We start from the raw sequence: 13497 nt of genomic DNA, 5'->3' as shown, positions 1-13497 counted from the left end.
ATGGGAGCGCCGGCAACGGAAGAAACCATCGCCACCCCCCCCCTTTACCCCTCCACCCTTCCTACACGCTGCGGTCTTTCTGTCCGCTCGCTGCCGCAAGAATTAAATTATTTGACGACGCGTATTTCCCGCGCCTGGGTCGAAGCCCAGTGAGTGCCTTCCTCAGGCGTTACTTAAAGATGACGCTTCTCTACCCTCCTTTACCCCCCGGCCTCTCCCCATAAGTGGTAGCGCTCACCCGGCTCGGCGTTGGTCAGGGAGGGGCGGGGCGGTGGGGAGGTCTTATGCATTATTCATGAGGTGGGCGGAGACACACTGCTCATTACCAAGGTCGCCCGGCCGGGCGAAGGGGGTGTGGTCTGTGACGTAACTATGACGAATGTTCCGGTGCTCTTAAGGGTATCGCAGGCGACTGGCAGCCGGCAGTGGGGGCGGGGGAGGCGGCTGGGGGTCGAGCTGCGGACCCGCTGTGGGAGCCCGGGCCGCCTGCCGTGTGGGGGGTACCGGCGGCCGGCCCGCCCGCCCGCTTAGTGCCTGGCCGGGAAACGCCCCGCTTCCCCCTGGCTACGGTGCAGTGGCGGGGGGGGTGGGGTGTGGGGTGGTGCTGGTGGTGTCGGCCGGAGGAGATAGTGGGGAGTTGGAAGGGGGGGGAAGGAACGACCTGTCTGGGGGTGCTTGCGGTGATCTAGCGGATTACTGTGGGTGCGACTGTAGGCGGGAAGGGCCGCCCTACCGGGGGTCCCGGTAGAGTAGAAAAAAGAAATTGATGAAAATAGGATTATTTATTATTAGCGAAAGGCTCCGATATCTGTAAAACCAATACAGAGGAAATTATGGCAAGGCAAAGGGCTTTATTCTAGAAAGTGGGTTGGTGTTTTGTTGGTCGCTTTTTTTTTGGGTTTTTTTTTTTTTTTTGGCTTATATAGCGCCTTGCGATAGGCGGGTGTTTAACCCCCACCCCCGAGGATTATTAATTATCTTTGTCTCTTCAGACCCCCGGGGCGGGGAACGCGCCGCTGAGCCGGTGTCAGGGGAGCCCCCTCCGCTGCATGGGGGATCACAGCCTCGGGCTCCCGCAGACAGCGACCGCTAGCCCACCGCCGGGTGTAGGAGGCGCTGGTTCCGCCGGGTCCTTCCCCTCCCTGGCAGCCGCCTCTCGTACCTCCTCCTGCCCCTTCTCACCCGCGGTAACCGGTTCCCCCGGCAGCGGCGCCGGGTCCGGTGGGTCGCCGCCGCCACCCCCCTCTCTGTTCCCCTCGGCGGCCGCTGCTGCGCATCATCAAAACATGCAGGATGAGCTGCTCCTGGGGGTGAAACCGCAGCAGGCAGGCAGCGAGAGGCTGGGCAGCAGCCCCGCATCAGGACACCCCCCTCTCGGCCACCCCTCCTCTGACTTTAAACCCAGTCTCAGCCCCCACCAGGATTTAAACAAGCAGCAACCGCAGCAGCAACAGCCGCCGCCTCCTCCTCCTCAGCTGAGCCAGAAGAGGAAAGAGTTTAAGCAGCAGCAGCTCAGCAGCCCAGCCCAGCTCGGCAGCAGCCACCCCCTGAATAACCACCACCCCCCAGACTATCATCACCACCCCCCTCAGCAGCAGCAGCAGCAGTTCAGCCACCCCACTGACAAGTACCAGCAGCAGGAGCACAGGCAACAGCAGCAGCAGCAGCTCCAGCTCCTCAGCGCTCACCCCCCGGAGCCGCCGCGGACGGGGGACTACCCGCACCACCGGCCTCTCAGCCCCGCCGAGCACCAGGGCGGCGCGGACAGGGGGGGTTCGGAGCGGCTCGCCCCTTCCTGCCCGGGGGGATCGGCGTCCGCGGACCCCAATGTGGGGGTGGCCGCCGCCGCCTCCTGCGTGAATCCGCCTCCGTCTCCTCCTCATCTGCAGGCGAGAGCCAAGCTGCCCCCCATGGAGTCCCCCCCGAACAGCCACTTGCTGGGCAGCCCCGGGAACCTCCTGCCCGGCGGGCTAGGCTCTGGCTTCAGCAGCTTGCAGAGCCCGGAGATCCCCAGCCCCCATCACCAGAGCGGGGGCGGCTCCTCGTCGGCGGCTTCCCCTCCTCCTCCGCCGCTGCCCGGCTTCGGCACCCCCTGGTCGGTGCAGACCTCGTCGCCGCCTCCGCAGCAGACGCAGCAGCCTCCGGTCTCCAGCGGCAGCGGCGGCGGGCAGATAAGCGCGATGCCGCCTCCGAGCCCGGAATCCGAGACCAGCTTCTACCCGGGGATCCCGTCATCGATCAACCCCGCTTTCTTCCAGAGCTTCTCGCCGGTGTCTCCTCACAACCCCTGCGCCGGGCCCTTCAGCAGCCCCTTCTCTGCCGCCGCCCCCCCGCCGCCGCCGCAGATGAATTTACCTCAGCAGCAACAGCAGCAACAGCAAAACCGGAGATCCCCTGTGAGCCCCCAGCTCCAGCACCAACACCAGGCGGCGGCCGCAGCCGCCGCCTTCCTGCAGCAGAGAAACTCCTACAACCACCACCAGGTACCGGGCGGCGGCGGAGGCGGGAGGGCCGGGCAGCCGCGGCAGGGAGGCCGAGCGACCCGGCTCCAGAAGGGAGCCCGAGGTGGGGGGGGGGGGGAGAGCGGGGTGAGGGGGAGAGCCCTTGGAGGTGGGACGGGTGGAGGAGGCACGGACATATGAGGGGCGGTGAGCCCCGATCCCCTCGTCGCGACAGTTGCGGAGGTCGGGAGGTTTCTCTTTTGCCGGCGCCGGGCGAGGCTGCGCGGCGGTGACAGCCCGGCGGGACCCTGGCGGCGAAGCCAGGGTGGGGCCCGGCACGGCCGCGCTCGCTCGTCCGCCCTCGGCCGGCTGAGGGTCGGCCGTGACAAGCGGGAAGGTACCGGTGCGGGGCCAGGCTGGAAAAGGCGGCCGTAGGGGTCGGGCCGGGCCGGGAGGCTGTTGGCAGCGGCCGCTGCTCCCCGCCCGTTCCGGGTGGCAGGTGGTGGGGCGGCCGCTTTGGGTTGCGACAGCGACTGCCCACGGACTTTGTGTATTTTGGTGGTGCGAGGAGGGGGGTTACTCTCGTACAAGAGGGTAAACGCTCCTTTTGCTGTCAAGGAGTTTCACCTTGAAAATAGATTTACCGCCCTCCCTCCCCCCTCCCGTAGTCGCCCGTGGCGAGCGCGGTGTCCCCGGAACAATGAGCCTGACAGCTCCGGCCGGCACCGCCGCTGCCTCCTCCCCGGGAAGTCCCTTCCCAGCCTCAAACCTGCCCCTGGCACTCCCTGGGCGGGCTCGGTGGGATGAGCACAAGTCACCGAAAGTAGAGTCAGATTGCAAAGCTGTCAACGTCGTCGCCTTTTCTGGGGTTTTGCCTGAAATTCCTTGAATTTGTATCCTCAGACAGCGCTCTGCGTTTCGGGTTTCCGTAGTTTTGCTGCTGGTTTTATTCAAGCAGCGTAAGGATCTCGTGTTTAAAATGGAAGTTTACCTTTTTTATTATTGTTATTGTTTTTATTTTTTTTTTTTTCCTCCGCAACAAAATGCTTGCTGTAAGAAATTGAGAGGAAAGCAAATCCATGTTAATATTACCTGACAGTCCATTATAGCCAGATCCTGCTCTGGTCATCTGCTTGGTTATGAAAGGCCAAAGTTATATAGGCCTCATCTTAATTTTTGTTTAATTACATCCTTAAATCATGTCAGTTTTAATCGGTAGAACCAGATTTGTGAAGCATTTCTGTCAGAACTGCAATCTCAACATTAGGTGTGCCTCTTCAAGAACTGATTTGGATGCATTAAAATTAGGAGCTAGTTGTCCTTCACGTCCATAATAACCCTCTTCAAACAAATTCCAAAGCAGTTCTCCAACATGAGTTGTACAGGAATTTTGTCTGGGATACAAGTCATAGGTAAACTTCAACAGTGCCATGACAGCATAGCTAGCAATATTAGAGGCTTGCTAACATTTGGCATTATCTCTTAAGGTTTGTTTCACAATGGAGTGCCTGCCTCTCCCAAAATTCCAATTAAAGTATTCAAGTTTTACAACATAATTATCTATAATGCCATAGAGTGGGTTGTTTTCCTGATTACTTGACCGAAATGGCTTTAGTGAGGTAATTTTGTTTGGTTTTAGGGGAGGGAGGTGGTAGTGTTTATAATTTTATCTTGCTGTCTTCAAAAAGTTCTGTTTTATCTAATACATAGCATACTGACATGCTTAAAATTTTTAGGTTATTAGAGGTGCAAGCTGAGGGTTGCTTGCAGCTAAGCTTTGAGATAGAAGTACCGTGATTTAACTTCACAGGAGAACTGCATTTAGAGTACCATACACACCATTTCTGTGTTGGATGAAAAGCCTTTCCAAGAACAGTCAGATTTGAGAACACTGAAATACTGTTCTTCAGTGTCAGTCAGGCTCAGTGGGTCCATCTCTTGGTGGTATGTCAGCCACTATAGGTCACTTTTTAGCACAAGTTGTAGCTCAGGAATAAAAACTTCTCATCCTGTGAAATCTTCCCTCTAAAGACAGTATATGTTTTCAAATTGAGGAATATAGTGCAGTTATTAGATACAGAAATACTTCATATGGAATTTAAATAGGAAAAGAAAAAATCCCCCAATTTCCACCCTGCAGAATTCCACAGATAGCCCTGTTCACTACTTCAGAAATACTTGAGCAGTAGGTCAGAATAAAGCATTTTAATGTGGAAATGTTAAGATGGTTCCTTCAGGGAGATTCTGTACAGTAATCAGTACTCGTTTTGCTCTTATATGGTAATACTGAGGCAGTGGTACTCAGAATACTGGGGGAAAAAAGTCTGCCATCTGAATTTTAATTTTATTTTCTGTTCACTGTAGTGAAATACTACTGCTCAGTGAGCAGAAATAATCAAAATAATAATTAATAATAATTTTTAAAACAGGCCTCTTAGAAATTCTTGTGTTATTTTCCAGAGATCTCACTGTCATACCAAACAGTGTATGATTAAATGACATCAGGGTTTTTGTAACCCTGTTTTACACTCTGGAGTTGTTTCATTGCATAGCTGCAAAGAATGCTGCCACTTACTAAAATTATAATCTGAATTGGTTGCACAAGTATTGCAGGGCTTTTGGGGGGATATATGGGGAAATGGGAATTAACATTTTTTTCATTATGCCGTGTTCTTTAGTAATAATTTTGTATGTTATCAGAGTTATAGAAATCTCCCTGCATTGATTACTTGGTTGTGTCGGTTCGGGGGTATTACTTGGGGGGTTTGGTGTTTTTTTTTTTTTTCAAAGTAGGAAAACATTTCAGGTATTTCCAAAATAATATAAATAAATCTTTCTCTTCAGCCTCTTCTGAAGCAGTCGCCCTGGAGCAATCAGAGTAGCGGCTGGAGCACAGGAAATATATCCTGGGGAGGAATGCATGGCAGAGACCATCGTAGAACTGGAAACATGGGAATTCCAGGAACTATGAACCAGATCTCCCCTTTGAAGAAGCCCTTTTCTGGTAATGTCATAGCTCCTCCTAAATTTACTCGCTCCACTCCATCACTGACACCAAAATCGTGGATTGAAGATAACGTTTTCCGAACTGACAACAACAGTAACACTCTCCTTCCTTTGCAGGTAAGGGTGGTTTGGAACTGGTGTGTTCATAGTCTGCATTGCATTTTGGTATCATCCACTTTAAAGGAGAATGAAACAGTGGTTACAGGCCTGGTACTTGGTTTCTATATTTAGTCCTAAGTTGGAACTAACCCCAGTGCTTTCAATGTATTCAGCAATTATGAATATTGACTTTCAAGAAAGACAGAAGCTGTAGCTGCTGATGCAGCAACAGAACAAAATAAGTTTAATCCAGCAGGTATTTATTGCCTGTGGTACTGCTCATGTATTTATAAATCCCTTTAAAACTCAGGATTGTTTTTTTGTTTTTTTTTTTGTTCACTTGTTTTTGTACATAGGTTTTCTTACTTTGATAGGTGACTCTGAATCTTTTTCGTGTTTGTCTTTTACTGGGATTCTAGGCTGACATTCTCATGTTAGTGAGATTTTTTTTTTTTTCCTCCACATTCTAGCAACTTTTATGTCATATTTTGGCTGGAAGCCATGTGATTTAGAAGTATTAAACAGTAGGACATGTCCTAGAACAAAAGATCTGGGTCCACCTCCTGAATTTTGCCAGTGACTTGTGACTTTAGGTTAGTCACCTAACTCCAGCCTTCATTACCTGTTGGTAAAATGCTATTTTTTCATATTGCTGCCTATTCCTTCATTGAGAACATTTCTTGTTAGCAGAGACCTTTTCAATCCCAGTCTCAGATGCCATTCTAACACTTTATATTTTTTGTGTGGGTTTATTTTAAGTTACACAAAAAGCTTGGACAACTTACTTTAGAAATGAATGTTTTAAAAATAGAGTATTCCATTAATTCTACACATTTTTAATTTTTCTGTTACGCCTGTGTCATCATTTCTTCATCTCACACAACTGCTATATTCCAGAAAAAGCAGAAAAGATAAGATGGAGGAGGAAATAATTAGAATGTTTCTCTAGAATGTTTCTTTTTAAGGCTCTTAGAGTTGGGTTTTGTTGGATTTCACACAAAGTAGGCTAGAGTTTAAATGGTTGTAATTCTGACTGCATTTGAGCTAGTAGAGCTGTATTTACATCAATTAGCAAACTAATCCTTACATAGCTCTAACACTGGCAAAAGGGTGCTCCCTTAGGACCAGGTTCCCCTTTGGAGTGCCTGTGATGGTGGAGTTCCCCTTGGCACCAGTGGTCATGTCCCCACTCTGTCCCAGTATGCTCTGATGCTTGCAAGTGTATTCACTGGACCTGGAAACCTAAGAGGATTTGTCTGTACTGTGGAGACCTGTTCCACTAAGTAGCCTTGCTAGCTGAAATATAATAGCTAAATAATTTTTTCTATGGGTGGAAAGATGGATAAAAGGGTGCCATTGTCTCTGCATCCACCCTGATCTGTTAAGGAAAGCAGATTACAGATAGGTAATGCTTGGGGGTGGAGGGCTCCAAGAATAGTTGAAAGTAGGCACTGAAATGTCTCCCAAAGATGTTGGCCTAAGAAACAGCATTAAAAATACTGATGCCATCATGCATGGAAACTGCAGTGATGTGTGTGTTGGAATTCATAGCCAGCTAAGCACAAGCTGTGAATGTATTTACTCATTCAATATGCCTTACAAGTCAGTATGACTATTACTTTAAACTTTTGAAAGTTTCTACAGTGGTCATCTAATACACATTAATTCATTTTCTGTCTAAACAAAAGTCTTGAGCATTCCAAATACAGTCTAAATCATTCCTATGTAGTAGGGTAGAAAAAAATCTTTGGAATTATTATAAATTACATCAATGCTTCCATCTGGGTTTTGGTTTTTTTTTTTTTTTTTTAAGACCATGTTAAGGAGAGAAGGTGGATGGTCTTAATTGTTGTTTGTCTTAACCTGTGAGCACCACAGCCACCAATTAAGTCGACCTGCTTGGCTATATTAATGCTGTATGTATGTGTGATGTATACTACACCATATATATCTATGCTTACATCTCCTTTATGTGTCTAAAGTCATAGTTACAGAACACAGTAAAAATATTCCTTTGAAGCTTTGTAGTGTTATCTACTGCTATTTTGGAAACACTGGATGTTTCCATAAATTACTCTGCTACCCTGAAATAGTGTTCTTATTTTTTACTTTTCATTCTATTGTTGTATGATTAATCCCTTGTGATGACTGTTACATTTTGCAAGTCATAATGAAAAAGTTAAATAGAGCTTGGAGCTCATGCTTCTTTTCATCAGGACTTGCGTTGGCAATTGCAATGCTGTCAAACACCCATCTTGCTAATTTGTACTGTGCTTGTCTCCTTCCATAAAAGGCTGAGGTATTTAGATTGAGGATTCTTAAAGATACAGTAGCAATTTCAGAAGATACTTAAAAATAGTCATTAAATTTTGTGTCATTTGGGAAGTCTTGCACAAAAGCATTTTATGTCTAAGTAGGAGCTACCTATTTCTTCCGGGCTTTCAGAGAGGCACCACATCTTAGCATGCCTCTTGAATACATCCTTCATAAATCAAAGTTTTGCAGAGCACTTTTCTTCATTATCATACATAATTGTTTTAACTGCTGTAATCATTTTGTATGGCGGGGGGACAAAACGTCTCCATTCCAGACTTCAGCTCAGACTGAGCAAATGAAAACAGCTTTTAGAAGCCAGTGTCCTCACTGACTAACTTGCTGTAGATCATTCATAATGTTCTCCTGAAATGATGTGTATTTTTTGCTAAGCCTGAATGGCATTCAGCAGTATCAGCTGCTCATCCACACCTGATGCAAACAAGATAAAGCCACAAAGGAATTGTGTACAAATTCAAAGCTTTTCCCTTCCATTAAACTTCTTTATTCTTTGGTGTCTGCATTGATGGATGGTTCTCAGTACAGAACTGACATCAGTTCTGATGAAAATAACATGTGGTGCTAGTGAGAATGAACATCCTTACTGCTAAATGAGTAAGTAATTATGTGTGTTACTTAAAGGGTTGAAAGGAGGTTTTCTGTACTTCATATTTAAACTGAAACATCCCATGTGAAGCTGAGTTCACAGTGGCCACATTAGTGACAGCAAAGCTGCTTTTGCTTACAGTGCTAACAAGGGATGGCTCTCAGGGGAATTTGCCAAAGTCCAGGGGTTTTTGGTTTGTTTTAATATACAAGTATTTCAACATCATGGAAGCCCTGATTTAAACATAAGCAAATAAAGTCAGTAGTCAAGTTTTTTTTTGTTTGTTTTGTTTTTTGTTTTTTGGTTTTTTTTTGGGATTCAGTGTAAGAAGTTTTTTTTTCCTTCCCTCAGGTTTTTAAGGTAACACAAACTATATAAGTTGAAGTTCCTTCTTAGACAAAGTTATGTCTACAAGTTTAAGTTCAGCCACACTGCTTGTAGCATTATAGGTACTTCATACAGGGAGAGGTTTGTTGCCTTGTGCCAGAGGTATTAAGGAACAATTGGAAACCTTGTCAGGTATTCACACCATCTAACTTAAGCATTTAATTGAGGAGCTATTTCTCTCTCCTTAGAGAGACTCTGGGCTCCTTATTTAGATAATCTCATTCTCTAGAACATAGCTGGCATCACTGGCCCTGGGATTCCAGGTTAGGCACTTATATTGCATGTCAAGAAGTTAGACCATATGAATATTCTCATTCTGTGATTTAAAGTACAAAAAAAATACACAGGAGACAAAGTAAAAGCATATTTGTAGTCACAGATTCAGTTGCCCGTTTTGGTTTCTTTGGTTGTTTTTTTTTCCCCCAAAATCACACTTCAGACATTTCTGCAGCCAAAATACAAGCACTGAAGTCGGTGTTTTGCATGTTCATTATTTTCAATTACATTCCTTGGATGAGGAAAATAATTTACCATTTCTAAATTATTTTTTTTAATTGCAGTGTCTAACTCTATTTTGATTGCAAGCTTAATGTTTCTTAATATCTTGCAAATAAGCTTACAAAAACCTATTGCACTGCATTCTATGAATATGAATTTAGTTTCTGTGTATCTTTTGAGTTCAGGAAATACACTGCATGTCTGGGTGTTTTTCACCTTGATTTGTCCTTCCTGTTTGTTCAGACAAACAGTTCATGCAGTGTTTGTGGTTCTAAAAGCTGAGTGTCATTATTGTGGGTTCCAGTATAGGCCTTCAACTTGGAGATATCTCACAAATAGATTTTTCCTTTTCTATCTATTTTAGAAATGTACTAAGTTTTCAAAGCAAACAAAACACTGGCTAAACAAAATTATTTTTAAGATGGTATTTGACAACAGGTGAGATTTGTATTTTCACTAACATCTGTTAGTTTTAGAAATTTAATTTAAATTGCTGTCCTGTTGCTTCTGTCTTACCATCACTGCCATTTGGAGGATTTCAGATTCTCAATATGACAGTTTTAAGACAGTTTTAATAACTTCAAGTTCAAGACCTTTGAGTAAATAGGATTGGGAGCTGAGCACATAAAGGAGTCAAGTAGTGGGAATTTTGTGGGTCTTGCTACACAGATGTTTTTGACTTGCCATCTTAAGAGTTTTCTCCTACTTTTAAAATTTGCTTCAGTTATACAGCTCATTTGGTTAATGCAAGTCAAAATCAGAGTTAGGAAAATTCAGCAAAATATTTAACAGCTGTGATAGCATAGCAATGATATATGCTAAGTAATGCATCTCACCTCATTCTGTCTGCCAAAGCACAGGTGTTCTTTAAAGTTAAATACATTTTCACCTTAGATCTGTCTGAAAGCACATTTACTGTATGGTCTGCTGTATTTACATTTAAGTGCTCAAGACTATAGCTATTTCTAGATGGAGGGGGAGAAAGGGCTTGAAGAGGGTAAAAAAAAGACCTCAAAACTTGACTAACAGCTTTCCCTTCAGGAGTCTGATTGTTTCTTTAGTTATTTTGTTGAAGCCATTCACATACAAATCATCTAGACTTGCCTCCTAAGTCAGTCTTGCCAAGCCTTTAATCATCTCTGTAATGTGTCTGGTTAGTTTCCAGTTCATGAATGTATGGTGTTGAGCTGAAGTATTCCAGTATGGATACAGTACATGCTGTTGGGATTTTTTTGTTTGTTTGTTTTAAATGCTGATGTAGTCGGGAAGTAGGTGTGTCTTTACCACAGGGCCTGTTCTTGGTGCATTTTAGGTTCAATTCAGCTAACTTACATACCTGATTGTGTCATTTTAACTTTGAAATACTTTTTTTTTTTTTTTTTTGTCAGGTTGACCATGTCTACCAGATATTATAGTTCATCTTTACCACTAATGACACCATGGAAAGTCACAAAGTAATTTCATGTGTCTACTTTAAGCCTCCCTCCTTTTTTAGAGAGCTAAAATTGTATTTGTCAGAGGTTTTCATATTAAGTTTCTCATTTACACTAGTTATGGTTTCAAGGGGCTTATGATTATAGTATGTCTTCACTAAAATGAGAATGACTTGAAGTTTAGAAGTTAGCAAAGATGATATTTTAGACTATATAATGTACTAAATTGTTAGGTTATTACCACTAACATTAATACCGAATACAATTATCCCAGTATTTCAAGTCTGAATATTTTTTATTTAATCAACTGTCACACACTTAAAACACATTTTTATTCTGGTCAGTTTTAAGTTGACGAAATGGAGCTTGTGAACGTTTTAGTTTGGGAAGTGATTTTTAAGCAAGCTTCTTTAACTGAGCTTTTAAAAAAAATGCATTTAACTCAGCAAGGTCAAAGCTGGAGAGTCTTTTTTTTACAGCCAGCTGAGACCATACTCAAAGCGATTAGAAGCTTTATGACTTTCAAGTTGTTTCCACACCCATCAGATGGTGCTACATTTCTTTAGAATATAAAAAGGATGTATAAAGGAGCATATTTTAAAAACACTTGCATTTACTGAATTAAATACCTACATCAAAAGCTTAGTTTTTTACTTTGAGTAGTCCGGAAGATCAGTGGCTTAAAGCATGTGTGCAGAATTCAAAGCTGTTTAACTTCTTAATGATGAACATCTATTTTTAGTGTTTGTGGTTAAAGATTAGTAAAATTTTATTCACTGTTTAGTAGTTTCTGTCCTTGTCTTTGCTTTTTGTGTAAATTACAACATAGAAGTCTTGAGATGTGACTGCACTGAGTTTCTTCTGCAAATACTCAAACAGGATAATCTCTGCATAAATTCAAGGGATATATTTAGAAGCCCTAGACAGCTTGTGCCAAGAAAAATGATTTGTCCAACAATTTAGTGCTGAAACTTTCTCTTCAGAGAGAGCTGCCCTCCTCCCATTCATTCCCATTTAGGAGCATGGGTTGAGGACATCTGAAATGCACACTCTGTTGCTGTATTTTGCATGACATTGTCAAAAATTTATACTAGCACTAACAGCATTCTGTGCGTGGGATACTTGTGCTTCTACTCTATGGTGTTCATTTGTAAAAATTCAGAAATTTACCATTTTTGTGTTGACTTTCTCACATAGTTTTAAGTTTTAAATTGAGTTCTTGATTTGTCATTTAGTCATAAAGCTCTGAATCCATAGGCAGTTACACCAAAACCATGTGTTTTCAGGTCTGCTGTGCATGAATACAGATGTGATTCTGGTATTGGAAAGGCAAGCCAAGGAGGATTCAAATGTTTATACAGTTAAAGAAATAAAAAGTGTGAGAATTCCTAGTGCTTAGGAGAAGTTAAGTATCAGCATTGAGGAAAAAGACAGCATTAAGTTGTGACATTCCACTGGGGTACAGACCTTCTGACACATCAAGAGTTCAATTGCTTTTTAGCACAGAGCTGCTGAGCCACAGAGGTGAGGGAAATGCAAAATATTTTACAGGAATTCAGCCTTGACAAAAGGAGATTTTGGAGTCAGGCTGGTAGAAAAAGTGTATTAACATAGATGCTGATGTATCAATGCCTTTGTACTGCTGATTATCTTTAGTTTCATTATTTCAACATGGTTGATTAGCAGTTATCTTCTGAAAGCATCTGGACCTACTTTTAAAACAACATGGAAATAGTTCCAAGAATTAGAACTATTTCCATGTTGTTTTAAAGGTAATTCCACGTTGTTTTAGAAGATAGCTGCCTCCCATCCATGTTGAAATAATGACACTAAGGATAGTCCCAAGAATTAGGGCTATTTCCATGTGTGTGGAAAAGTACCTAAAACAATCTTGTTCCCTTGGTACTTTTGTGCTTGTCCCAAAGATCAAGGAAAACCCCAGTGGAAGTCTCCTGATGGAGTAGAACATTCTGTAATAGAACTGTTTCCTTCCAAAGCATCATGAATTTTATTTTTTTTTTTTCTACAGCAGAATTTCCTAGAAAATCTTGGCTCAAGTGACCTACTATTGAAATACTTTAAAGTTCTGCTTTGAAATGAAAGCTTCATATTTGCATAGATTAACTGCCTTTTTTAAGATAGGATGCTCATCTTTGAGGAGCTCAAAGCAGTGTTTTAGCATTATAAAGCCTGGCTGCACAAAGGTTTAAAATGAACCTTGTACCCGAAGAATTACTTGCTCATTTTGAGACAGATTTCAGATAATAGTGCTTTATAGTGTGTAGTTCATCAGTGTGAATAGGAATAGGTGTCAAAAGTCTGAAGCACTGACTACCTGGGTATTACACAAACTCACAAATGGACAGCATGATGGGGGTAGTGAAAAAGCACAATGCAGTTCCCATATTTAAATCATGCTTTTCTCTAGTGTATTCACATCATTTTTATACTCTCCACTGCATGCCTATTGCATGTTTCCCCTGCCAGGGATGAAGTAATACAATTCAAAGAAACAAGCCACATTTCTTCTGCTTTATGGACATGAACTTTTTAAGGTGTAAAGGTCATGGGAAAAGTTTGTTTATTCTGCTTCCAGAACCACAAGACCTTTCACTTTAGATACACAAAACTCTGCAAAACAGAATAATGCCAAGGTGGTATTACAGTCATTTCACCACAGCAGCCACTGGAGCAGTTTATAAATGAGTCACAA

At 43.6% G+C, this 13497-nt stretch overlaps 1 protein-coding gene across 5 annotated transcripts in view; it reads left to right on the top strand.

Moving 5' to 3' along the window:
- The first annotated feature begins 357 nt into the window (after positions 1–357).
- The window catches only part of CPEB2 (cytoplasmic polyadenylation element binding protein 2), a 54438-nt gene continuing 41298 nt past the window's right edge, over positions 358–13497 (top strand). For 3 of the 5 annotated variants that reach the window (XM_071743931.1, XM_071743930.1, XM_071743929.1), the window contains exons 1-3: positions 358–399; positions 993–2483; positions 5286–5564. In XM_071743931.1, the coding sequence (XP_071600032.1) occupies positions 373–399; positions 993–2483; positions 5286–5564 (1797 nt within the window). In that variant the 5' untranslated portion in view covers positions 358–372. Of the gene's footprint in view, positions 400–426; positions 570–650; positions 2484–5285; positions 5565–13497 lie in introns of those variants that run through there. The other 2 variants (XM_071743932.1, XM_071743933.1) reach the window with 2 other exon arrangements.

The sequence above is a fragment of the Heliangelus exortis genome, chromosome 4, assembly GCF_036169615.1.
Source record: "Heliangelus exortis chromosome 4, bHelExo1.hap1, whole genome shotgun sequence".
Lineage (NCBI taxonomy): Eukaryota > Metazoa > Chordata > Aves > Apodiformes > Trochilidae > Heliangelus > Heliangelus exortis.
The sequence above is the reverse complement of the archived record's forward strand: the minus strand, read 5'-3'. Positions and strand labels throughout refer to the sequence as shown.